Source organism: Taeniopygia guttata, chromosome 6 (genome assembly GCF_048771995.1).
Source record: "Taeniopygia guttata chromosome 6, bTaeGut7.mat, whole genome shotgun sequence".
Lineage (NCBI taxonomy): Eukaryota > Metazoa > Chordata > Aves > Passeriformes > Estrildidae > Taeniopygia > Taeniopygia guttata.
In genome coordinates this window covers 15,833,774-15,854,429 of record NC_133031.1, presented here as the reverse complement: position 1 = coordinate 15,854,429, position 20,656 = coordinate 15,833,774, and the positions used below count along the sequence as shown (strand labels likewise).

At 39.2% G+C, this 20,656-nt stretch overlaps 1 protein-coding gene across 4 annotated transcripts; it reads left to right on the top strand.

The window, feature by feature from the left end:
• Positions 1-181: 181 nt before the first annotated feature.
• SAMD8 (sterile alpha motif domain containing 8) lies at positions 182-18,453 on the top strand. 4 transcript variants are annotated; one of them, XM_030275932.4, is made up of 7 exons: positions 182-352; positions 1,654-1,806; positions 7,752-8,355; positions 10,110-10,205; positions 10,909-11,026; positions 11,820-11,970; positions 12,878-18,453. In XM_030275932.4, exons 3-7 carry the CDS (start codon positions 7,781-7,783, stop codon positions 13,180-13,182), a joined length of 1,245 nt encoding a protein of 414 aa, XP_030131792.1. In that variant the 5' UTR covers positions 182-352; positions 1,654-1,806; positions 7,752-7,780; the 3' UTR covers positions 13,183-18,453. The 4 variants fall into 4 exon arrangements, with proteins under 4 accessions (XP_030131792.1, XP_030131790.1, XP_072787114.1 ...); XM_030275930.4 differs by having other exon boundaries at positions 187-352; positions 7,749-8,355; XM_072931013.1 differs by lacking the exon at positions 182-352 and adding an exon at positions 407-429 and having other exon boundaries at positions 7,749-8,355.
• The last annotated feature ends 2,203 nt before the right edge of the window (positions 18,454-20,656 follow it).

Below are 20,656 nucleotides of genomic sequence, written 5' to 3'. Positions count from 1 at the left end.
CAATGCTGGAACTGAAAGGTTTTGTAATTACTGCCTGATACGAGGCCTGACAGTACGAGGGTCCTGAAAGTTTCCTCAGTTATTGTGTCCTGGTACATGCTCTGAGTTGAAGGATGGGAATACCCGCGGATCCGCTCGCTCCAAGCCTCCGGCAGAGCTCGCAGCCGCTGCAGGCGGGGCCCCGTCCTTCCGCCCGCCCCGCCCCTTCCGCCGCCGCTGCCGCCGCCGCTTCCGGACGGGGGATGGGGGGTGGCGGTGGCCGCCGCCGCCGAGGAGAGGCACGGCCAGGGCGCGGAGGAGCCGCTGCCGCAGCGCCCCGGGCCGGCGCGGCGGCACCGCCGCTCGGCGGCAGGTGAGGCGGGGCGAGCCGCGGGGTCCTGCCCGGGAGGCCCGTGCCGGGACCGTCCCTTCCCGCGGGGCCGCCCGCAGGTGGGAGCCCGCGGGTCCCCGTGGCTGTCCCCGCTGCGGCGTGAACCCCCGGGGTGCGGGCGGGCCGCGCGGGTCCCGGCGCGAAAGGGCTGCACCGCCGCGGAGCTGTGCGGGAGGAGAGCAGCTTCGCCTACGGGGGAAGACGAGCCCCCCGTGCTGCGCTAAAATCCGCCCTGCCGTAATTACCGCGCCCGCCCGGCCCGGCACGGCACATCTCATCTCTGCCGAGCGTGAGCGCCCGCCCGGCCCGGCACGGGACGGCCCGGCACAGCCCGGCACAGCCCGGCACATCTCATCTCATCTCTGCCGTGCGGGAGAGCCCGGCCGGCAGCTCCAGCTGCGCGCCGGGGCGATGCCGCCGGTGCTGCTCGGCTGGAGGGGTCAGCCCTTGTGCCCGGCCGTGCCGCGTCCGCCTGAACTTTGCCGGCCTCCTCAGGAGAGGCGTGCGGAGGTGTGGGACGGGGACGGAGCGGGGACGGGGCTGGCAGCGGGGTCGGGGCCTGCGGGCCCGGTGCGGTTTGTTGTGGGGGCGGAGGGGACCCGTGTGGTTTCTGATTCCCGCCTCAGCCTCCGCAGCAAACAGATCGTTCCTGGAAAAGATGCTTTGTGTCAGTCTTACAGTGAGATAACAAAACTGTTGTACCGGGTCGAAATAGATATTCTTATTACCTTTTTTCAATAAGGTTGGTATGTTTTCTCAGGCCAAAATGCTCAGTTTTGAACAAAAATGCTGTTGAGTGTGTAGGATTTGATTATTAACGAGGCAGCATGGAACAGTGCTGTTACTGGTTTGCGCGTGTGCTCTTCGAGTTTCAGGGTTAGATGGTGGGATCTGCCTGTGGGGAGAGTGTTTGTGCAAGTTTAGGGCCTGAGCATAAGGAAATTGAAACTACTGGAACTGTTACCCACTCAGTCTCTTAAATCTATATTACTGATTAATTATGTGGCCTTATTCACTTAGCTATTGCTGATTGCTATTAATAAAACCCAACACTTCAAAAAGATAGGTTTTTCCAGCTCCCTAAGTTAATGGAAGAGGCAAATGAGAGGTAGTGTTAATGTTAACATTTGTAATAAGTTGAAGTGGTCTCATGGTTTTGTATTTGAGGCTTCAGTTTGCAAAATTAATTTTATAAAAATTTTACATGTGCAACGCTTATTCTGTGTTGTAAGATGACTTGATGGCAAGATTCAACTTGTCTAATGTCTGCTCTGTCTCCACAGAGCTCCCTTGTGCAGCTGGACACGGTGTCTGTGCCACCTCCACAGAGCAGCTGATCATGCTGTGCTCTGGAGTGGCAAGAGCTCAGAAGACATTTCCTGGCATTTGAGTGCCCCTCCTGTTTGGTAGGGGGTGCTTCTTGCCGGATATCAGAGGTAAGGAAATGGCTGTGTCTTGTTCTTCCTTTTACTTTCTGTAACGTAGAAGAAAGGTGGAACTAACCTGTAGGATTAGTGTGAAGTTAAAGTTGTTTTGAGTTCTACAGTATTGCTTTTCTTTGTACAAAGCTTGCTTTTACAGCCTTTTTAGCTGGTTGAGGTCCACTAACCATATTACATTGTGTATGTTTGTTTGATAACCACATACCTTTTAGAATTTTTTTTTTTATTTCTTAACTTTATTGCATCTACAATGAGGAAGGCTATTAGATTTTCACTAGACCAGAAAGATCAGTTTGTAAATGGTTGTGGAGAGTAAGATGAAACACAGTTTCACTTTAGATATTGTTCTGGTATTCATTTGGATGGAGAGTTTGTTCATGTCTTCTCCTATTGTAAATCTATTGTAAGATGAGGGTGTGGGAAGGAAAGGGTAGAAAGAAACTTGAGTTGTTACTCCTAAGTTGTATAGGGATAAAGAGTAGCCAGCATTCTGTTACAGAAGGGATACACTACTTGAAACCAGAAGAAAAGTACTCGACACCTGATATTTAGCTTGTAAAATGTTCAAGAACTTAGTCAAATAGTGAAATACTGTGAATGCCATCCTAAGATAAGTGGTGGAGTACTTGATCAGTTGTTTAAAAATCACTTGTGTGTGCCTTGAATTATGGCAGTAGTATAAAAATTTGTTTTGTTAGCTGGTTAGTAGATTAGGAGTTGAGCTGCTCTTAATGTTCACTTGAGTATAATACAACCTGTTTAGCTTGAATGAGGTGTAAGAGTCAGGGAGCAGTATGTATTCTGTTCATTTTGATGCAATATGTAAATGTAATTGGTGGTTCTTAAGACAAATGTTTAAGTTTCAGGACTTTCTGTAGTAGCTGCTGTCACTCTTGCATAGAGGTGTCTCAACATAAAGACTGCTAAGAATATAGAGCTATATTTGATCCACAAGCTGCACTTCAATAAATAATTCTCAAAAAGCTCATCTTCCTTACTAAATTAGTATTACTTTGGAATCTCTTATGTTACCTTCATGCATAGCACTAATACCTTTGAGTACAGTTAAGCTACTGCCGATCAGCTCACTTATGATACCAAAGTCACTAATTTAAACTCAATGCAAGTTTTACAGCAATATTTATGCATTTGAAATTATTGTAGTCTTGATTCAGGAAAATACCATTTTTTTGTCTCATGGTGGGCGTTGTGCTGTGTTTGATCAATTTTATATGTAGTATAGTAGCCATTGTATTTAAAAACTATTGAAAAATTATGCATTGTTTTTGCATGTGTTCTTTCTGTCCTTCTGCTTACAAGATACCTCCCATATTATGTGTATCTGGTGGCATTTGGAAAGTAAGGACTGAACCACTGTATGCTATATGGCAGTGAAATCTTTGGTGCTATTTGCTTTAAGTAAGCACGAAAGAATTTAGAGTTTCCAGGAAGAACAGGTGACAAGCTTCTCATGTAAGTCAGAGTCAGCAGAATAGCTGAGCCTTGTGCTGCATAACAAGGCAGTGCTGTGTGTTCTTTTTCCAGCACAGCATTGCTAAGTTGGTGTGTGACAGTAGCCTTATTATTGCAGGCTGGCTCAGCACATGCTGTTGTGTAGCTCTTTTATGCTGGGGAACCAAGGCCACCAACGTGGGCTTTGTCCACTTGGGTGAAGTAGCAGCCTTTACAGGGAACAGCCTCTCCCCTGAGGTGTGGGATGTGCTCGTAAGCCAACAGAGGAGGGGCTGAGTTGGTATGGCTTGTATTGAAACTGCAGCTTGAAACCTTCACACAAAAATGTAGGTTAAATCACTTGAGATCTGGTAGTTCTTCATCATCCTTCCTAAAATTGCTCTCCAGGATGGTGGGAATTGAACCTAGGGGGGGGAAATCAAGGGGTGAGACTCTCCCAGGTACCTGAGGGCAGGTGGTAAAGCAGTAATGGTGCTAGTAGAGATTTTGCATGTGTGTCTAGAATAAACAAAACCAGTCAGCACTCTGCTAACTGCTGCAGACCTAACTAGGTTGCTTAACCCTTCTGCTATGACTCTGCTCTAATCAAGTTTGCAGCCTAATGTTACTGTGATGCTAATGCTACTTTTCCTTGGCTAGAGTAGTCATAAGCAGATTCAACTTCCCACACTTTTACCTCTATACAGTCTCAAAGTCTGTAAGCTAGGAAAGTTAGGGAATGAATGGTTGACTGGCAGCAATTCAGTAGATGGGAATATGATAGAATCATGGACAATCATGTTGAGGGAGGTTAATTTTCTCTATATATACATCTAGGAAATTTTGCTGTCAGCTAGGGTATAGTCAGCCTCTCAGAGGCATCTTATTTCTTAAGATGCCACAGCCAAATTGTAGGAATGTTTATGACTCACAAAGTAATGTTTTTCTTTTAAAAAAGTAAATACTTATGTATATGCAGTTCATATGAATTTGTGTTCATGCTGTTAATTGAAAGGCTGGAGCAGGAAAATGGGACACACAGTACATACTGTTGACAGGCTTGCTTAGTGTTAAGTCACAGTACCAGGAAAATAATCAACTAACTAGCTACAGACATTGCTGATGTCAGGTGAAAAGCATATTTTACCTTCTGATGCTCAAGTCTATGCTTGCTTTGTTACTTATGTGTGTTACTCATCATTAAATAATGTTACCCATTATTTGGTTTAGTGATAAAACTAGTAATATGGAAGGCCAAGTAGTTGCTAGAGCTGTTTCCTTTCAGAATATAGGTTCAGTTATCTAGGGGACTTGGCCTCTGCTGCGTTATTCTTACATAGCAGTCTAGTGCTGTAAAAGTTATGCAGCATTCTTCAGCTTCAAAAAGGAACAGGAGCAGTTGCACACAGGGATCTGTACTGTATTCCAGGTGTTACGATTATTAGGGAAAGTGCCTTTTACTCTTTAAACCACAAAAGTGTCACCAGTTGAGTAGTCTGAAAGGGAAGACAGTTTCAGGGTTTAAGAAGTTGCTTTGTCATTGAAAAATGAGTTTAACTGTTGCTGTTGAGACAAAATTAGCTACCTGCTCTGTGGAATGCTTTAAATTTGTGTTTTGTGGTCATTTCCTTGTATTTTCCAATTGGTTAAGTGTCCTCTTGTTGGCAATGTTTGAAAACAGAGCAGGTCTCATCAGTTGCATCTTAAGGTTAATGTAGACTTTCTCTCAGGTCCAGCCCATAGTGACCTTTGATGGGTGTGCTCATTCAGTGTAGTAAGGTTATTTTTATTGCACCTTTAGTAAGGATTGATCTTCATTCCAGCAATGCCAGATGTTAGGCTACTTGACTTGTAACACATGAATAGAATTCTCTTAGGTTAGGGACAGTTTCCTGCCTTTGTCCTCAGAAGTTGCTTTGATTACACGACAGTATCAGTAAGTTGAGTGTATTTGTGGTGAGTTGACATTCACTGCCTTTAGAAAACCCATGATGATTACTGTTATAAAACTTGCTGTGATTAACAACTTTTTTTTTCAGTGTTTAATCTGTATTTCTGAGTAAAGAAAGCTGGAAGTTCAGATAAGCAACTCAAGTTTGTTTATTTTTACTGGATGTTTTGGATTAGTGTAAGAACAATATTGATAACACACTCATGTTTTAGATGTTGCTCAGTGGTGCTGACCTTAAGTCAGAGTTTTTGGTTTCCCCTGCTCTGCCAGTGAGGAGGGGCAGAAGAAGCTGGTAGAGACACAGCTAGGACAGCTGACCTGAACCTGGCCAAAGGAGCATTCCATACCATGGAATGCCCTGCTTGGTATATACATGGAGGGGGCAGGTTGGCCCAGAGGGCTGATCACTGCTGGGCAACTGGCTGGACAAAGGTCAGCAGGTGCTGAGCAGTTGTAATGTGCATCACTTGTCTTTCTTGGGTGTTGTTCTTCTCTCTTTGTTATTTCCACTGTTATTATTACTGTATTTTACTTTATTACCATTATTAAACTGTTCCTATATCAACCCCTTGGGTTTACCTTTTTACAGTTCTCCCCTCCATCCCACTGCAGGGGGAGTGGGCCGGGATATTTAATTGAATTAAATGTCATAATTTATTTTATTAGCCATGTGACCAAAATAATTATTACAGTTATTTTTGAGCTACACTTTCAAAAATAGTAAGACAACATAAAAATGAGAAATTACCCTTTTATATGGAGAAGGAAGCATATAGAATATGCAAGTATTCTAGTAGTTTTTTGGGGTTTTTTGGTTTTGTGGGTTTTTTTGGGCACCTATTTAAATCAAGGTATTAAAGCTTATATACTTATTGACTGTGTGTGAAGTATTGAGAAGTTTTAGCAATGAATTAAGTACATGTTCTTAATATACAATCAAATCCCGAGAGAATATCTTCAGAAGTATCATGCCCTTAATGATTTTAGAAGGTAAGTGTGATTTGTGTGCTCATTTTTCTTCTAAAATATTAATTTTTCACTGCTGGGAAATCTCATTTGGGAAATTGAATATTCTTTGATACAGTATAAAATATTTTGTGGTTCTGCTGGATGAAAGGCAGAAGAAAAAGCTGCATTCAGTAATTATATTAAGAGCACAATGGTTACTGTACCTCCTTAAAAAATTGAGAAGGAAAGATGTTCTGTTTTTGGAAGAGCTGTACTCCTGAAAAAGATGGAGAACTGTGCTGAATATTCATATGGGTTTGAGTTTACTATAGACAGAAGCTAAATAATAGATTAAATACACTGTTTCTTTGCTTTCATTCTGAAAGCCTTGAATGATGTGGCAGCAGTGTATTGTAGTGCCTTGTATTTTCTGAGATTTGGTTGGCGTGATTGAAGCATTTTAGTTAGCTAGACTGTTTTTTTTTTTGAGTACAAAAGAGCTGTGAAATTGTAGCTGTTTCTTAGATGGTAGCTGTACATGAGCCACCAAATATAAATTATGCACAAATCCATTCTCTGCTGCTGTGGGTCTTCAATATTGCATAAATGTTTTAGTGCTTTTACTTTACTGGTAGCCTTTCAGAGTTCTGTCATGTTCCACATAGTGTCCTGTGGTTAACTTTTTTCCTGGTTGTTGTTCTGGTGACTTGTCACCACCATGTGACTAAAATGTTGCTGAGCTGTCTCTCCTTCCTTCACGCAATATTCTAGAGTAATGAACACAATTGAGAAATCTGTATGAAGAGAATACATCTCTTCTGGTTTTGGTGTGTTACTATGCTATTTACTATCACATCAATTTTAAAAATGCTTTGAAGCATAAACCAGTGCTTAATTTCTAGTAATGTTATTTTTGAAAGCTGTGTATTTTAAAGGATTCACAATTCAGTAAGTATCTATCTTAATTACTGAGATCAAACAAAGAAATAGGATAGTTGTACCATCATCATACAACTAAGATACTTCAGCTCAGTACTATTGCAGATATCTAGGCTTAGGTTTACTTGGAATGAGTGGGGGAATGTCATGTCATCATAGCTTCAGTATGTATTTTAAAACAGTGGGATATATTGGACTGTATTGAAATGTATTGTTTCAGCTTTAATTCAGTTTTGTGTGTTTGCTGGCTATACTTCCTCATGTAGTTGATGAACAGCAAACAGTGGAAAAGTCTAATTGAGATGGTATTTAAAGAATAGTATTTGATTTTCATTGCCTAATGTAATTAACAAAGTGGGATTTATTTATTTACAACAAAATTAGAACAGTGTACTGAATACATCTAGGAAATATTCTGCTTCTTGGAAACTTTAGATTTCTGTTGAGGAACAAATGAGATAAACTTAATTTAGTTTTTCTTGAATAAAATTGTCATTTTTATATTACTTACCTTAGAAATTAGATCTGTTTTTTAGCTGCCTCTTATGTAAAATGTCTTGGGCTAATTAAGCATCTAAACTTGCACAACAGACAGTGGCATGTGTGTGATCTGTGTTAAGCACTCTGGTGTTGTCTCTCTGTGCAGCAGGTCAGTGTGACTGGCGGATAAGGGGCAGGATGGCGGGCAATAACCAGCTCTGCATTCGGCGCTGGACTACCAAGAACGTGGCCAGGTGGCTGAAGGAAGAAGGCTTCTGTGAATATGTGGATCTTTTGTGCAACAGACACAGGCTAGATGGAATTACCCTGCTGACACTTACTGAGTATGACTTGCGATCCCCTCCTCTGGAAATCAAAGTCTTGGGGGATATCAAGAGGCTGATGTTGTCCATCCGCAAGCTGCAGAAGCAGCATGTCGACGTCCTGGAAGAGCTGGGTTACACCAGTGACGGCCACGCTGGCACCGTGTGCCCAGCTGGCTCACTGCAGGGGGCAGATTGGTTTTGTAATGGTGAAGTACCTCGGGACTATGATGGACCAATTACTGACTTGAATGGTGATCAGTATCAATATGCAAACGGAAAAAACAAACATGCCACACGAAGACTGGACCCAGAGTACTGGAAGACAGTTTTAAGTTGTGTGTATGTCTTCATAGTGTTTGGCTTTACATCATTTGTCATGGTGATAGTACACGAGCGAGTGCCTGACATGCAAACATATCCACCTCTGCCAGACATATTTTTAGATAGGTAAGACATTTTCTTTCTAAACAAAATAGTAATGTGATGGTTAAAACATAGGCTGTCTTTTCTCTGTTTCCAAAGTTTCATATGGTCTGGAAGAAAGTGTCGTGTGCTCTAGAAGATGCCTTTGCAAAATAGTAATAAAAGTCTATTACTATTGAGTCCTTCTGCTGAGATGGAAATGCGGCTCAATTAGATGCAGAGATTTGGTTTTAGGGGAAAATAAATTGAGCTGTTGTTCTACCTAGTTTATATTTAGTTGTACATCTTAAACTCATTACAACACAGTAATTACTTCATCCATCCTTGCATTCTGGTAAAAAGTGTGATGGTCAGCTGGTACAGATATGCAGCCATATGCATTTTCTGAAATCCATTTTCTGCCATGAAGCTTAAAGTGTCTTGATATAAAAAAACCTTTGTATTAACGAATATTTTGGTCTGTGAGTGAGCAAGGAAACTGAAAGGGAACAGCATTGGTACTGTATTTTTACTGTCTTCCCACTGTCAGCTTGTTGAAGATGGTCTAGGGAAACTCTGAAGTTGAATGAAAAGACCAGCATCTCTTTTAACAGGTTATGCAGTACCTGTTCATTTTTTAAAAGAAAATATTTCACTTCAGGCATAGAAGAGACACAATGGCAAAGGTCAAATTCTGGTCATTGACAACCAGTTAATTAGAGGATAAATGTTCCTTTTGAGAAAGTGCACTTGCACCGTGGAGAACTTAACTGCCTAGAGACTTTTAAAAGATGAGTTAAACTGTTAAAAAGTTCAGCCTTTGTGATCTTCTTGTTCCTGCCAGTAATTTCCATTTTCATTAATAGTTTCCAAGAAGTCAGTAATACTCTAATCATTTGAGTAAGTGTGCAGAATCTTCCATAAATTTGTAGATAACTCCTCAAGGACAGACCACGTCCAGCAGAGTGGAAGAGGGGAGAAAGAACAGGAGCTGTGGCATTACTGGAATTTGTTCCCAGGGTGCTCCCATGGTATTCAGTGTGCAGGAGGATGGGGGAGGCCAGAAAGCAGCAGCTCACAGAACAATGACAGGGGATTACTACAAAGCTCATATTTGAGTGCTTTGCTACCCCTTTGTATCAGGGGGAGCAAAAAATGGCAAGGATCAGCCTCTCTTGAAATCTGTTGATCTGTATTTTGGTGACTGAAGAGTGGAAATTGTTACTGGTGCCTTCTGAGTGCAAGAAGGTCTTAAATCTTTTGATAGGGAAGGCTGAAATATTTTCATGTAGTGATTATCACTGAAATTTTGAAAACAATTTTTATTTTCCCCTGATACTTTTTTTTTGCAGTTCTGCTTCATTACAAGTGTTTAATGTTTTTGGCCTTGCAGCATTTAATTCATTGCATTGTCATGGCATTCTTGCAAGCATAAGCAGCATAATTGACATGATGCAAGTTTTTGTCAGAATGAAAAAGGTTGTTGTGAAACAATAGTAGAGGAACACATCCTGTTAGTAAGTCACATGTAAATTAAGACAGCATACTAGAGATTTTCCCTTAGTGATTTCTGTGTAAACTGGAAGCACATTATTAGGAAGGAGATAACACAACTGAATATATTTCAAGTTCTATTTCATTCAGCCTAACAAAAGTATTTTTGGCTGCAGTTTATACTGTTGTCAGATTAATGCAAATTAGTTTTGAGGTTAGAACTTCACATACCCTTATTTTCAGTACCAAGACTGAGAAAAAAATTAAGCTTTTGTATTAACTTTCTTGCTTTGTCTTTTTTTTAGCGTCCCTAGGATACCATGGGCTTTTGCTATGACTGAAGTATGTGGTGTAATTCTTTGCTACATTTGGCTCTTGGTTCTTCTGCTTCACAAACACAGGTAGATATTATAAAATCCAATTTAACTGGTACTTTGATGCAGAGAAAAGACCATAATAAGAATTTATTATGATTATTTAAGAAGTTCCATTTTGTACAAATCTTGTCAATTCCTATTATGTCGCTGTTAAAATTGATTAGGGAGGATTTAGTCAAGAATGATGGCTTGTGAATCTTTCAAAGGAATAATCTGAATTTACTTTTCTACCATATTTATAAATAATTTCCTTCAGAACATAGGTATTTCAGAGAGTTGTCAGTATATACACTCATGCTATAACCGTTTTGTATATAAGAAAGTGCTACAAGAATGAATTGCCACAGGATATCTGAGCCAGCCCGGCAGTTCACAGAAGGATAGAAAATGCATTTGTCTTCATGCATATTTTAAGTTAAATTTTCCCTGGTTCATTGAATTTTATCAGTTTGCCAACAGAAGGTATGAGTGCCAAGGCTAGCACAAGAGTAGCTGCAGAGGTGGAGCTGTACCTTTTTGTGACAGTAAGCTTGTTATAATGTCTCATCCTGTCATGTGGAACCTTATTTTTACAGTACTACTTCATTGGAAAAAAAAATGTTGTGGAACTTGCAGTGATGATGACAGGACTTTATAGGATTAAGGTGGAGTGAGGTGAAATGTTTTTATCATAACTTTCCTGTTTATCATAACTTTCCTGATCTCAGTTGCTGTGTGCTCTTCCCAGATCTATACTGCTGCGCAGGCTGTGCAGCCTCATGGGGACAGTGTTTCTATTACGCTGCATTACAATGTTTGTTACCTCACTCTCGGTGCCAGGACAGCACTTGCAGTGTACTGGAAAGGTAAGAACTTCAAGTGCTTTAAATTATTTTTCCTGTTTCCTTTTGTAAAAAAATATTTAAGACATGATTAAGATTGTTGCAACCATAGTGTTAGACATGTGTTTTTTAAGAGCATCATGTTTCTCTCCCGTTTCCTTGTCTTGCATTAATTAGCACAGGCAGGCAAACATCCCTGGGGGTCTTAGAAGCACTTGCCACTCTGGAGAGTATATGGTTATTTGGGGAAGGGTGTTCAGAATGTTTCACACTGTAAAACATTCAAAGAGGTGTGTGCACTTAAGCTACTAACTTCATGAAGAAAGACTGAAAGGGAAGTAATTGCTTCTTTCTTTTGTTGGTTGCATGGTTTTGAAAAAAAACCCAACAAACTATTATTATTTCAACCCTTCTCATAAGGGATATTCTTAGAACATGGGATTTTATGATTTCATCCTAACTTTTAGTTAGGAGAGGTTTGAGCTGAACAAATGGAAAGCTTGATAATGATACATTTGGGAGACTGAACACATTCAAAAAAAGGTAGCAGGCTGTGTGGGTAAATCACTTGGAATAAAATACTTGCTCTAAATTCCTGTATTCATAAGAGGTATGATGAATACAATTAGTAATTGTAGTTACTAATGTGACTCATTGCCACGGTGAAATCCAAAGATGTGCTAACCTGCATTTTAATAAAAGATGCAACATCATAAATGGTATTAAACAAAAATAGTGCAGTACAGCTAACTTTAGGGATATACTGTTTGGGCAGTGGAATTGGAACTTAGTAAAGGTTAATATCACTGTTTTTCAGTTGTATGGCAATGTTTGGGCAAAACTCCAGCGGGCATTTGCAATATGGAGTGGCTTTGGAATGACTCTGACTGGAGTGCATACATGTGGAGATTATATGTTCAGTGGTCACACTGTTGTCCTGACCATGCTCAACTTCTTTGTCACAGAATGTGAGTACAGAGTGTCAATACTTAAATGTCCTTAAGAATATGTACAGAGATGTGAGAGTGTAAACATTTGAATGTCCTTAAGTATTAAGAATATCTGCTCCTTGACCTCCTCAAAAAGTTCAACGTGTAACATTTAAGCAAACAATAAAAATTCAGATTGCTTTGCTCTTTCTCAGGTTTGTGACAGTCAAGTCACAGTGAGGAAAGGAGCACCACCTGGCGGGGGGTATTCATCATGGGGGAGGAATAAGGCACTTTTCAATGAACATGTGAGCCAAGAAATTAGAATTCCTGGCTTGCTACTGGGAGAATACTTGGGAAGATACTTAGGATTGTCTGTTACTATTCCCTTCCCTAGGTATCTGCCACCGACTCCTGTCAGCCAAAATAGCTGGCGAGGTTTCTGTGCATTTAGTATAATCCATAAAGCCAAACACCAAACCCCATAGCAAGTGAGAATATATGAAACACCAGTAGCTTTCTGTAAACACCAACAGTGATTTGATACATGTTATAGCAAGCAAATATAATTAGAGTTCAACTATGATGTAATGACTGCAATCACAGTAATGTAGCTTTCATTGCATCTTCTTCCTTGTAACATAGAAAAGACATGATTTTCATTAAAAGAAGTTGGTTGAACGAAGAATTCTGATTTGCAGGGTGCTAAACCATTTAAGGATGCTCTTGTTAATCCAGAAATGCATTTGTAAATAAAGTAATTAATTGATGGATATCTATAACTTATGTGGTGCTTTTGTTGGATTTGTTGGACCTGTATACAAAATTTTTGAATGAAGAGAGTAATTTAATCTCATTTTTGGATGAAAAATCTGTATAAAAACTTGGAATGTCTAGGCCTGCATTTTGAGACAGTCAAGGTTAAGCACTTTCTGTTTTCTTCCAGATACACCAAGGAGCTGGAACTTCTTGCACACCTTGTCCTGGGTCCTGAATCTCTTTGGAATCTTCTTCATTTTGGCTGCACATGAACATTATTCTATAGATGTCTTCATTGCCTTTTACATCACGACAAGGCTCTTTTTGTATTACCATACATTGGCTAATACTAGAGCATATCATCAGAGTAGGAGGGCAAGGATATGGTTTCCAATGTTTTCTTTTTTTGAATGCAATGTTAATGGTACTGTTCCCAATGAGTATTGCTGGCCCTTTTCAAAACCTACTATACTAAAAAGATTAATTGGTTGAAGACTGTGTGGGTCAGTTCGGATTTTTATGAAGTGTTATGGCTAAGATCCTACAAAGCTAGCTACAAGGGGGAAGTCAAGTAACATTTTTCACTCCATGATCTCCTCCTTGCCTTGTTTCTTGGATTCTTAGCCATAAAATGGGGTTTCCTTACTTTACAGGTTCGTGTTTTGTTTTCTCCTTGTGAAAACAGAAAACAATGCAGGGATGAGTAAAGGCTATCAGTGAAGCACGAATATAAACCAGAATACTGTTACCCTTGGTAAGGTTCTGTGTGAATGTTTATGGAACATTAACCTGAAATATGTATTGAATATAACACACTCTTTACAGGTCCATATAATCTTTGTTACCCGAGTGCCAGCCTTTACATATACTGACATACTGACAAAAAAATTAAAACTTTATAAAGCCTTTCTTTAAAAGCAGTCATAAATGTAATTTTTAAAACAAACTGTGTATATATAAAGATTGAGGAGGTCTGTGTCATAATGAAGAAAACAGTATAGTTCCATGCTGAGAGGGTCTCTTAACTGTTAAATTACAAGTCTTGACAGTATAAATGGTCTGCATACAGGTTGCCAAAAATGAAGGTCGGCCTTGTGGCTGTGTAGTGATGATATTTTTTTAATGAGAACTTATTTAGTCTAGTCTATCAGTTGTCTGTATGGTTGTTCTAGCACTTGAAAGTTTTCCCTTTTGTGTTTAAATGAGTTACAGTAAGTGGAACATCCACTGAAAGTAAACTTAGCTTTAGTGAGTTTAAAGCCACAAAGTAACTTTTGTGTGGTCTTAATTGCTTTATACCCAAACTCATGCATGCTTTTCAGGAGCAGTTCTTTAATGTTGGAAAAACAGAACAGTTGTCTTCGTGTATCTTACTGTCCTCTAAATGGATGGGGAAAATGCATGTAGTAACTCTTTCAGGAATAATAATAATAATAGTGAGTATTGGCAATAGTGCTCATGTTGATGTATGTTTTAGCACTCTGGTGTCAACAATATGGTGAATTTCTCTGGATATATATATATGCACAGTATATTTGGTTATATATATAAAACACAGTATATGTTTTTCTAACAACTATGAAAAGAGGCTAGTTCTTAATATAAGTTGCTCATTTACTACCCTGAAGGATACCATAAACAGTTGAGTTTTGCTTGTTGAAAAAAACCAAACCGCAACCCACAACAAAGCATCCCCCAAAAGCTCAAACCAACACTGTCAGTCCATAACGCTTGAGCAGGGTCACACAAGGGTTGGTGATCTCTTAGGCAGTGGATTGTAAGGGGACAATAATAAAGTTGTCTGTAGAGCCTTGAAATTAGATTTGTGCCAAATGAAAACTGATAGGTACAACGTACAAAATCATAAAAATTATATAGGCCTTTTAATTTGATTATTGCAACTTCAGATGTGCAAATGTAGTGTAAGTCAGCTTTAGAAAGTTACACTAATAATTCCCAGCTTGGTACAAGCTGACTTAATGGGCACTATGTACTTGTGTGTGCATAGAAATTAATCCACTTGGAATTTAAAAGGTTTTGTGTTTGGGGGCTTGTAACTTAGTGTGGGCTACTCCTTGCTGTATTGTATTCCTTTTATTAACCTTGACTGTACTAACTTGACTACCTTACACTCTTCATGGTATGTTACCTTTGTAACTTAATTTAGCTCCTATTCCACAAAAGAATTATGCATCTTGGAGTATCTCTGCCAACTGTAATGAGCACATGTATACTGTACTATTACAGAGATTTTTATATTTGTAACATTCCAATTTTTTAGCATAATTGCAGGTTTAATACTATATTGTTCAATCTACCATAGCCTGATGGCTTTTGCATCCAAATTGGGGGAGTATGCTTACACTTAAAAAAAGGAGAAAATATTCTGAAATATTTAAAGACTTGCCATTTGCTGCTCTTAACTTTCTGATTTCAGAAAGGCAATTTGAACATTCCTCTTGAATTTTATAATGAAAGAGCTCTATTTGTTAACTTATATTTGCCTTTGCAATGCACACAGTTATGAATGCTGTTTTTCTAAACTCTAGGAAACATCTGTTCTCAGGATGTGCAGGATTGTAATCTGAGTTATATGGAGAGGTATGCAATTAAACTTGCAAAGCTGTTGACTCTGAAAATGACCATTTGAGTAGTAACTGGCATAACTGCATCTAAACTGCAATACTATTCTGCAACTTAGACATGCAGGAGAATTTTCAAGTACAGTCCAGTGTAACAATGTTTACAGAAAGTAAAGCTATCATTTCAATATTTTTTTGTAGTGAAGTTCATATACATTGAAACGTAAGGATTCTTTGTTCTAATTTAATTTTCAAATTCCGTTAAGTAAATTGCATTTGAAATCAGCCTTGTCTGTCACTGTTTTTTAAAAGAAGATTGTTCTTTTGTGCTGTTTCTCTTGATGCTAGATACCTAAGCCCAGGAAAAGTAATATAAAATGGTTGGTTTTGTTAGCATTGAATGGATTACATTGTCAGGGTAATTGTCCTCTGCTGTTTTGGAAGTTCATTGTGTCTGTCTGTAAACATGCAAGAGGAAAGCTTGAAGTTGATAGAAGACAGAAAAATATGATCTTGCTTGCAAGAGAGCACCGGTCAGTCTGTAAAGTTGGGAATGTAAGCTTTATTGTTAATTAGATGGAAACAAGTTGCAGGTAACTGATAGGCTTAGCATTTTGTACCTCCTTTTGAGTCAGTGTTTTAAAAGCATTTTGCTGCTTCTGTTGCTGAGAAGCACTTTTAAGTAAAGGCAGCAGAGCACCTCGGGCCTTGGATTTAATGCTTAGTATGTTCAGGGATGTCTTCCTTTATGTTCACATGCCACCACTGCTCTCCTTTAACATATTTGCACCTCTTTTTTGCTAAGTTGTCTTCTGTGGTCTGTGTGAGTGCCCACATAATCTGTTCCCAGAATAATGAGTGAATTACTGTGTAATGCAGCAAGTGCAAGTGTCTCACCAACATAACTACTACAGAGTGCACAAACAAATCAGGCAGCAAAGTCTGAAATTAGTAACCATAGATACAAAAGAAGGGGAGGGTCACTTTTTTTTTTTTTTTTTGCTAGCTTAGCAAATGTAGTAATATTTGAGACTTGGCAATCGGGCTGAGCTCTTCCTTATAAGTTTAGGGATATGTATGCACATACCTGCAAGTGATAGACACACAGGCTCTTCCCCCATCCTTTTTCTTTGTTTTTTGAACCTTATGACAGAGTTTCTTGGAATAGCTTTTCTAAACTTTTTGCCTTTAGTTTTTCATTTCTGAAAGATCTCTAAAGTTATGACATTACACCTGCACAGAGTTAGACCTTCATAGATGTGGTTTTTAACAAATTCTGATTACACTGACAAAAACTTAGGAAAGGATCTTTAAGCAGGGTTTTCCAACTGATCTTGAACAATGATATGGAAAGCTTCCATATATATAATTTATCTTCATGTCCAGTGGCAAACATGGTAACACACAAAGTGTCAGTACAGAAATGTAGATAGGCATGAAGTATTTAAATGTCCAAGACTAGCAAGAATTGGATCCCAGAAGTGCACTGCTTGACTTGTATGCTTAACTTCAAGCAAATTACTAAATACTCTTGACTTCAGTGAGGGTTACCATTTTAGTTTAAACATTTTTTTTGGATAAGGCCCAGTGCATACTGTGTGGTATCTTGGTACAGTAAGGGGAATAGGTAATGTCACTGTTTTTTATTTTCTCTGATGTCTCCCCTCCTATCTACTGTAGAAGAAAACATTCCAGTAGAATTTAAAAGAAATTGCTACTTAACTGGGTTCTGAAAGAAGAAATCTGTCAAAAGCCAAAAGACTGAATAAAACCTTGATAATGACCTGCTTTAAGAAGCAAGGGTCAGCTAAATGATTTGGGGAAAAAAGTTATTTTTCATGCAAGCATGTTAAATAATGTAATTTAGAATTACTAAAACCCTCTAAGGAGGATAAAAGCACAGGTTCCTATAATCTTTTCTGTACAGCTGAATCTTATGTAGTGTCAAAAAGAGAGTAAAGAGGAAAGAGTTGGGCTCAGACACCAGTAAAAGTCTTTTGCAGCAATTAATACCTCGTTTTTTAACCCCTGCCTACGTGCTTAGTGCTATACTTGTCCGTGGCTGTTTAGCTAGTTTTTTGATGTATGAAAGCCCATTTGGTTTTCAGACATCAGTCATGGAAAAAAAACAAACTCAAAAACCCAAACAGTAGATTTTATGGACCTGGAGTGTAACAATAAGAACTTAAAACAACTGCGATAGTTTCTCATCAGGTCCATGTAGTTCCTACTGAAAAGTTAGGGAGAATTTGCAGTAATCTACAGACAATAGTGATTTTTTTTTTTTAATAACCATGGGTACCTTTTTAGAAATCTGACCTGTAACTTCAAAAACCACCATAGTCTTTTCAAGATAGAAGTATATTTGACAGAAGTCCTAGCAGTGAGACATCTTACCCTCGGAATTATTTTGTGCTTTAGACTTCAACAATAAGGGTTATTTGATAGACCACTGGTTTATGAAATTATAAAATATAAAATATTTCTGATCTATGTTTGACCTTGTTACCATTCTAATTGAAACAGTATTCCTGGGGGGAAAAAAGTTATTTGGAGTGAACATACTGATGATGTCTTGTTCATTATATGAAGAAAACCACAGAAAAACCCTCACAACTCCTCAAACACTACGGTATTATGAACACTGAACCTTCCATATAGCAGTATCCTGCAGACTTACCACTTGTATCCTAACAAATTTGCAGTGAGTATTATGTACATAATTCAGTGGCATGCACATTTTAAAAGCCAGTTTGTACTAAGTGTGTAAGAACTTAAGGTGATAAATGTGGAAAACAATATTGGCCCTGGACCTATTGGCCCTGACTGTATAGTTAAAATTACTAACTGTAACTTAGTTTTGCTCTTTCAATTCAGTTTTGTCAAAAAAGGAGAAATTTTGTCAAATTTGAGAAACCACAAACTGCATTGTACATAGTACTTAACATAATAAGGATGTAGAAACATGGCTTTTCACAAGGAACTGTTCTTCAGTTTTGTCCTGACTGAGAAAATAGTGTTATCTATTAGCTAGAAGGTATGCCAGTGAAGTGTAGAATACTGTAAATAAGTAAATATTGTTTTGATTCTAAACTCAGATTGAATTAATATATTGTTTTATATCTTTGTTGTGTTAAACATATTTAAAAATACTAAAATAAAATATTTGAAAAATGACAAATGCTTGATTTATTTTATATGCAAAATGATGGTTCATTGTCTCTGTGCTGTGACTGTGAAAGTATTTCTGAGCATAGGTGTGATGGTGTTACGAGGTTTTGCTTCAGTATGGAAGTAATGCTGATAAAAAATAATTGGCACATGCTGTGGGAATTTGTTATAAGTATGTGCATATACTTCAAATCATTTCTGGATAAGTAACTGTTCTGGGTGATGCAGGATTTACAGGTTTACAGCTGTGGTCTTAAGTTTTTAGCTACCTATAAGGAGTTTGCATTTTGTTTTGGCACTGATCTGTGACAGATTCTGGTAAAATTACTGGTTTTCCCTGGAACAGGGAAACAGCTGCCAAATACTAAATTCCTGTTGCTGTCAAAATTGTACTGAAGTTTGATACTAGGATAGGATAAGTACTCACTGGACTGTTCATAGAAGTCATTTGACTTGGGCAAAATATTGACAGCAAATTTGGTAACAGTTCTGTTTTTTTCTAATAGTGTCACTAGTTTATCAAAAGGTTCTTTTCAAGTTCTAATGCCACAGAATGCAAGATTGATTTGAAAGAGGCAATGCTTTTCAAACAAGAATTCATCATTCAATCTAAATATTTTAAAAAATTCACTCTTTCCCCCCTCACTCTGCTACAGGAAGTCATCAAAACTGAATCTGTCTCTTGATCACTAATAGATTTTCAAGTACTCTTATTGGAGGCTAATAGCCCTAAAAAGAAAGGGGCAGAAGGAAGAAGAGGAGACAACAGCAGGCAGCAAGTTTGCTTTGCTTACAGTAACACTGATGAAGGGTCTTTAGGTGGTATAGGCAATAGCAATTCATAAATATTGTGAAGGACAGTGGAGAATGAAGCTCATGTGGAGTACAAAAAATATGCAAGAGGTGACTGTCCACTAAGGAATCTCTGATGTGCGAATGGAAGCACCAGAAAGGGGCTGATAACATTAACCTGAAATTTTACTGGATTTTGCAACTTCATTAAAAGTTCTCATCACAAAGACCCCTTCCAGAGTTTTTGATTCAAATTATTTCACGATGTTACGGGTTTGTGGGGTGTTTTTGGGAAATTAAACAGATAAGACTTCTGTATCCTAATGGCACTTCAAAAAAAAATTCCTTGATGGTTTTTGTTAGTGTTGGAGGGAAGTTTGTAATACTGAACCTGTACAGAACAATAACCTGATGTGACTTGTTTACACAGGTATGAAAACTGTGATATGTCATAAAAACTTTGGTGCATGATTCTGCAAGAAATACAATGAGTGATGTTGTGCCCATCCTCCCCTGCTCCAAACTAGGAACCAAGCTGCATTTCATGCTACAGCAGAAGGTAAAGGGAACGTGTCCTGCTGTGCTGGAGGAGCAGGAGTGTGGCAGTGCTGTGCTCCAAAGGGCCTTTCAGAGGCACACCTGAATTTTGTTTGCTCCAAGTGGTAGTTTGACCTACAAATGAGCCCAAGTTATGAAGAGAGAAGACAGCAATAAAAACAAAGCACAAGCATCATCTTCTGTAAAACCACGAATGTTCTTTTGCTTCAGGCTCCAGCCAAACTGTAGTCAGTGGCCAGATTAGGTCTGGGTTCTTGCAGTCCTTATCTTGTTTCCCAGTGGGTCCCAGTGTTTCTTAGAAACCTCTGCCTTCTTTTGTGAGACACTGAGTAGGCTCTGGAGGATGTTCCATAGCTCAGTTTCCTGATGAGTGATTTGAAGGTGCTCTCCTGCCCCCACACCAGCAAACAGCACTGCAGGGCACTGCTCAGTGCCAGTGCTCCTCAAGAGGACAGCAGAGTTTGTTAGCAAGTGCTTCAATCAGGGTGCCAGAAAGTGATTCAGCCTGTGAGTAACAGGGTTGCAACACTTGGCCAAAGGCTCTCCCTCTTGTTTCTGTCCTGCCAATTAAAAATAGCCGCTGGCTAATGCCAGGGAATGTAACAGCCCTACACGGGACAGGTGCAAGCTGTCAGTCAGGAGGCTGGGAAAACCCTAGAAAAACATCTCTGCAGGCTGGCTCTCCTGCAGGCTCTATCAGATGAACAAGACGAGAGAGCAGAGGAAAAAGGAGAGAGGTTTGCAGCAGGCTCTGCTGAAGGTGGCCCTTGCTGAGGGCCTCTGGCTGCTCTGAAGACAAGTCCTTCCAAAGGTGCTCTTCTGTTTGGTTGTTCTGGTTTTCTCTTAACTGGGCTGTTTCCCCA

What these genes read in the sequence shown, in the direction of transcription:
- SAMD8 (XM_030275932.4), top strand. Translation starts at nt 7,781, where the DNA reads ATGGCGGGCAATAACCAGCTCTGCATTCGGCGCTGGACTACCAAGAAC. An exon ending in CCAGACATATTTTTAGATAG is followed by an intron (nt 8,356 to 10,109) that starts GTAAGACATTTT and finishes TCTTTTTTTTAG; the next exon opens with CGTCCCTAGGATACCATGGG. An exon ending in CTTCTGCTTCACAAACACAG is followed by an intron (nt 10,206 to 10,908) that starts GTAGATATTATA and finishes TGCTCTTCCCAG; the next exon opens with ATCTATACTGCTGCGCAGGC.